General features: G+C 37.3%; 1 protein-coding gene across 1 annotated transcript; it reads right to left on the reverse strand.

Moving 5' to 3' along the window:
• LOC105157099 (cyclic dof factor 3-like) lies at positions 1,821–5,088 on the reverse strand. The gene is made up of 2 exons (XM_011073400.2): positions 4,720–5,088; positions 1,821–3,459 (listed from the first exon to the last, which is right to left on the reverse strand). The coding sequence occupies exons 1-2, from the start codon at positions 4,936–4,938 to the stop codon at positions 2,188–2,190; spliced, it is 1,491 nt and encodes a 496-aa protein (XP_011071702.1). The 5' UTR covers positions 4,939–5,088; the 3' UTR covers positions 1,821–2,187.

Genomic DNA, 5,718 nt, shown 5'->3' on the forward strand with positions numbered 1-5,718 from the left:
ATATTATAAATCACTATAATTTAAAAATTATGATAAAAATACTACGTAACACGGTTAAATAAAATGAATGCGAAAACATTTGTCATAGATTTAGTTAAGACCAAAAAATATTTACTTGCAGAAACAATTATTAGTAGTTGTTGTGCAGTAATTAATTAGTATCCGCCGTAATTTTATTTCGCCAGTTGGAAGGACTTCTTTCTACCATCCGTCTTTCCCGTATCTTTGAAAGTAGGTTCTCGGCTTGCTACAGGATGGGATCAGGGATGACTGAAGGCTGCTTTTCGGTAATCGTCAACTCGTTCCAGATCTAACTTCAGGAGTTTTTAATTAGAACTGAATATCGTTGATTGCACCAAAATTAACTACAAATAAGTGAACTAACGGTCAATTTTCTTTTTTCTGACACGTAAAAATCAATAACAAAAAAGTGGAGTTTACGATTTTTACGTAATAAAAATGATTCAAAAGAATAATTAATTAATAATATGATCTGTATTTATCATGTAATTTTTCTTCACTTTGTATTATTGTAGAAAAACATTATTAATTTGGAGAAAACAACTGCAGATATTTGTTATGGTTTGTTCCCAGAATTTGATGATCTCTCTCTTGCACATGTTGTTGGGGTTTGGACATTCTGGTCTGGAACTGAACTATTTGTTGCCCAGAAAAAAAGGAAAGTTGGCAAGTGTGATAAGGGAAGTGGTGATCAATGGTGTTGGAGTTGGACAATGATAAATGCTCCTAAAAGGGAAAAAGGCAAAATTGAAAAAGACAAAACCATTTAAGACATAAAAAAACTTGGTAAGATGTGGCTGCTATTTGCTTCTACACTTGAAAATATCTCAAGTCATGGTCCACCATTTACACATTGCTTCTCATCTATCTTCCAAAAGTCAAGAAGATGAGTCCTTTTTGGTAAGTTTAATAGTGTGGTGATTCAATTTTTTAATTTACTTATTTTTTGGTTCATTTAGTAAATTTTATTTTTTGGGCTCGAAATTTTTTTGTGCAGTTATTTTAAGTTGAATTATTTCGTTGGTTGCGATGTTATATTCAAATTGAACGATCGTATATTCAAGTTCATAATAAATTGGGGTTGCTTCTTTCTTGAAGTTGGCAGGTTCGGAGTTTGTCCCATGAAAATAAATTTTAGAAATAATTATATTTACACCTTCTAGCTTATGGTATATTTACACAAATGATTCTTATCATTTGGACAATTATATATAAACCTATCAAAATATCAATATTATTTACATAAATTATTGTTGTTTTTAGAAAAATTATACATATACTCTAGAAAACGTCAACATCATCATACAAACTACCACTAGAAAAAATATGATTTTTCGCTACGATTAATTACTATAGCTAATAGAAGAAAGTCGTGGCAAATAAAAATCAACCACTACTTTCCAATGGCGATTAGCTGTTGTTTCTGAAGGTGTGGCCAAAACATTATCATGGACCAAAACTGTGGCAATCTTTTGGCTATGGCTAAAACCATGACGAATTTAAATTTTTACTTTCATTTTGTTTAACGTAATTGTAGTATTGATTTTACCATGATTTTTAAACTACGATCATTTATAGTGTAACGAAAACTCAAATTATTTTTTTTTTGTAGTATATTCTTACTTTTTGACAGTCAAGAGTGGTTTGCATAAGTATATAAAAGGCAGTAATAATTGGTGTAAAAAAATTATAGGCCAAGGAATGTAAAGATAATCGTCCCTAAATTTTATTAGAGGTAAAACTGTGGGGTAACTTTTTATTGTAATTCACACAAAATTATTTGCTTTAGAAAAGAGAGAGAGAAAATGAAAGAGACAGACTCTTTTCGGACTACATGGTTTTCAGGAAACCTGAAATCAGTTAAAAGCATCATACAAACATCTATAATTTGTGCATCTAAACTCTGACTCACACTCACCCTTTCTGTCAGTATTTTTCTACAAAACTATGTACATGAACTCACTCATCAAAGGTGAAAACAACAACCCCTGCTTAATAATATTACAAGGAAAAGGTGAAGCTGAACTGTCATCCGTCCAAGAATCACCTTCTTCCGAGGCTTGGAGATCGATATAGTCGCCTCAGAAGCCAGAGGTTATGTGATTGTTATATCGAGCCGTATCAACGGCTAAATAATTGTCGATGGCTCGTTGTAAAAGGCAATGGTCAGGCGCTCTCCTGGAAGCTAATGGACCGAGACAAGGCTGCCGGGTTCGCCTGCAATAGGGCTGAGGTGTTGACCTTTTGTTTTTTCTCGTCTCCCTTGGGTTGCAAGGCTTTAAAGAGACCTTCCCTGCTAAAGGAATCATATTTGATCCCCAATGCTGCCCATATAGAACTCTTTGCAGCTTCCTTGGGATCATCAATCCTCAATGTTTTCGGCACCACCACCGAACTTTCTTCACTTTTTGCATCTGAGTGCTCTTTTCCGTCTGAACTTTTTGGCCTAAGAAGTTCCCCATTTCTTGAATGCTTGCCAAGTGGTGAGCTGGGACCAGAACCTGTTGCCTTTTGATTTACGGTAGGAGGTGGTACTGATAGCCATGGAACGTTCCAAGCGTTAGGCACACTGCAATTCCAGTAAGGCGCTGGGTAGTACGGCAGTGGGTATCCCGGGGGGCAAATGGCTGGAATTGGAACTGCAGAGTTCCAGGGAAATGGCCATGGAACCCCTGGCATACACGGAACTGGAGCTGGGAATCCGTTTATATTTTGCATCACGGGCTGTGGTAACCCATTTTTGCCTCCATCTGCCGATGAACTTGACATTGTGATAGAAGATCCTATTGATTGATCATCAGATTTGTCTCCAGAAACCGAGCCTCCTTGGTCAATCTTATAATACCCGTTTCGGAGACCGTTTGGTGCTCTTTTCTCTGCAAGATTCAAAGCAGAAGCCATGGATTCACATAAAGGCGAGTCAGGACCAAAAGATAAGATGGTACCGTTGGGCTTAAGTTTGAGGTTATGAAATCCATTAGGTTCATCGATTCTAGCTGCCTGGAGGGCTTCAGAGATCGTAATGTGACGACAGTGGGATGCAGAATTCTTGTTCTTTCGACGACCGGCCCCGACCGGAACATTCCGCATCGTCCCCCCAGCCGTCCAGTACCTCTGACAGCTCTTGCAAAAGTGACGAGGCTGATTAACATTGTAGTTGTTGTAATAGCAGAACTTGGTGTCCATGCTATTGCAACGGGGGCAGGGGAGGATCTTGTCTGGCTTCTTCAGAGTCTTTTGCTGTGCATTTGTTGCATCACTCTGATCATTGTCGGCCTTAGGAGCATTTTCTGAACCAACATCATCATCAATTGAGGCAGTCTTTGAGTTATCATCCGATTCTGATAAAGCATTAGCATTATGTGATTCGTCGGTGGCACCTGGGTTTTGGTCCTCGCCCAGTGCAGCAGTTTCATATAGTTCTCCCGCTGCTTGTTCCTAAAATTTGCAAGAAAATATATCGCATGAGTTGCGGGCATGATTATTTCAGACTACTTAGCATTCAGCCTGAACTAAAACAAGCCTGACAATTTCATTGATCAAGCAAGAACCAATTGCTACCACAAATATTGCATTAAAGTGACAAAACAAAGTACTTCACCACAGCTATCCTTCTCCTCTATTTTCTTTTTCTTTTTCAGCATATAATAAAAGGAAAATTTCATTGAAAATGACTTGGTATTAGTTACATAAAAAGAACATAACTGTATTGGTAAACCACACAGGTCTAACATTACCCACCACAGAACATTGGAATTTGGAACTGTCCTAACATTTGCATACTATTTGTAGAACTGAGGAGAAAAGCAAAGTCCAATGACATAATTGTGAGAAAAGCCAACAGAAACATTCTAAGTGGAGTGAACCAATCAGAACTGCCCAAGTTACATTTTGACCCTTTCCCCTGAAAGGAATATTGACTTGATGAGACCACAATCTAGGTAACTCAAATATACTATGAAAAAAGAGTTGGTGGATGTAGAACTTTCCAGAACAAGCAATCCTTTCCCAGAAACCAAAAGCCCTGAAGAAGACAGAAGGGGAAAACAAGGGGAACAATACTTCTTAAAGAGGCAGGGAAATCTAGAAACTTCAGACAACTTTTTTCATCTAGAGAAGAACAACCAGAAGGGGAAACTCTAGAAATTTAGACCAAGAATTGGAAAATCCATTCATACAATGTAAGTCAACTTCAAGTTCAGATTTATCTAAACCAAAGAGGAAAAAATCACAGAAAATAACAGGAAAATTCAGGTGATGGATAAGGGCGTGGTCTCAATGAAAGTAAGCATCACATATTAATCAAGAATTGGTTGAATTTCTGAAAATAACTTTGTTTGAATTACCATTAATATTAGGTTATGGGGTAAAGCATGATCGACATATATAGCTAAAGCCAAAAAGAAAGTTAAATAAAGGGGGAAAAAGTGAACTTGAAGAACAATAAACTCAAATTCCAAATCAAACTAAACATATGGGACCAAAAAACCCCATCAAAACTCAGATTCAGCAAATTCCATCAAGTGAAAAAAGAATCAATTTTTCACACAGAATCAGAAAAAGTAAAATGAACCCATCAATCTTTCGAGTGTTTCAGCATCTGGGCTCCTCCCCAAACTTCAAAACAAGTTCAAGAAAACGATCCAAATATCATTCTTTTCTAGTGTGTGTTGTGTGTGAAAATCACAGACGCTTTACCTCATCATTAGCCATCCCATGCCTTTCTTCACCATCACCATCCTTTCCTCTGTCTCCTTCTCCCTGCTCCCCTCTACTCACTTCCAAACTATCGCAATCGATGCCTCCACCACTTCCATCACTACTTCCACCGGATGAATCACCGGAATATTCCCCGCCGCCGTTCTCCGGCAAAAAAATCTTCCTCCCAAACAACTTTATCTCCGGCTCCTTCATCATTCTTTTCCTTCTTCTCACCAGCCCACCAAGTTCTCACAGTCGTAAGTAAATCAAATCTTGCAAGAAAAGTGGAGAAATTAGAAAAAGATTGAAAAATCAGAGAGAGGCTCTGCTGGCTAGGCCAAGTGGAATGATTTTGATCTCTTTAAAGGAATTAAAACGACACCGGGTTGAGGGGCGGGGGGGGGGGGGTTATAAAGATGTGGGTGCCACGTCATAGGGGCCAATATCTTCTGAGCCACATGTTTTTATCTGTGGACCTTCGGAAATACATTAATTAAATCCCACTGCAATTAATAGATTCTCTGTTGCACGGAAACGCCAGTGCTACCTTCCCCTTGGGTACTTGAACGGGTGCATGGAGTTTCCGTTAACTCTTAACTGTCTAGTGAGGTGGAGCGACGGGATTGGCTGAAAGTAGATTTGGTGTTTTGTACTTTGTCGTGTGGGATTTCATACGCTGCATCCTCACCACTAATGATGGAGATTTTGCCTTGCTTTCTACGGCTTTGATTATCATGGTTTTTAAAAGGCTTTTGATTATTTTTGCACTTTTCTTTTATTTTTATATATTTATACCGTAATTAATTTCTATTTTAGGGTTAAATAGACTTTATCATCTTCAACTATATCTATATAATATATATTTGAAATTGAAAAAATCGAAAAAATGCAACCAACCACCTTATAGTATTATAAATGAGCAAATTATTCATTTAAAAAAAATAATATTTTATCTCTTTGTATTTATAAAAATACAACAATTTATCACCTTATATT

Source organism: Sesamum indicum, linkage group LG3 (assembly GCF_000512975.1).
Source record: "Sesamum indicum cultivar Zhongzhi No. 13 linkage group LG3, S_indicum_v1.0, whole genome shotgun sequence".
Classification (NCBI taxonomy): domain Eukaryota; kingdom Viridiplantae; phylum Streptophyta; class Magnoliopsida; order Lamiales; family Pedaliaceae; genus Sesamum; species Sesamum indicum.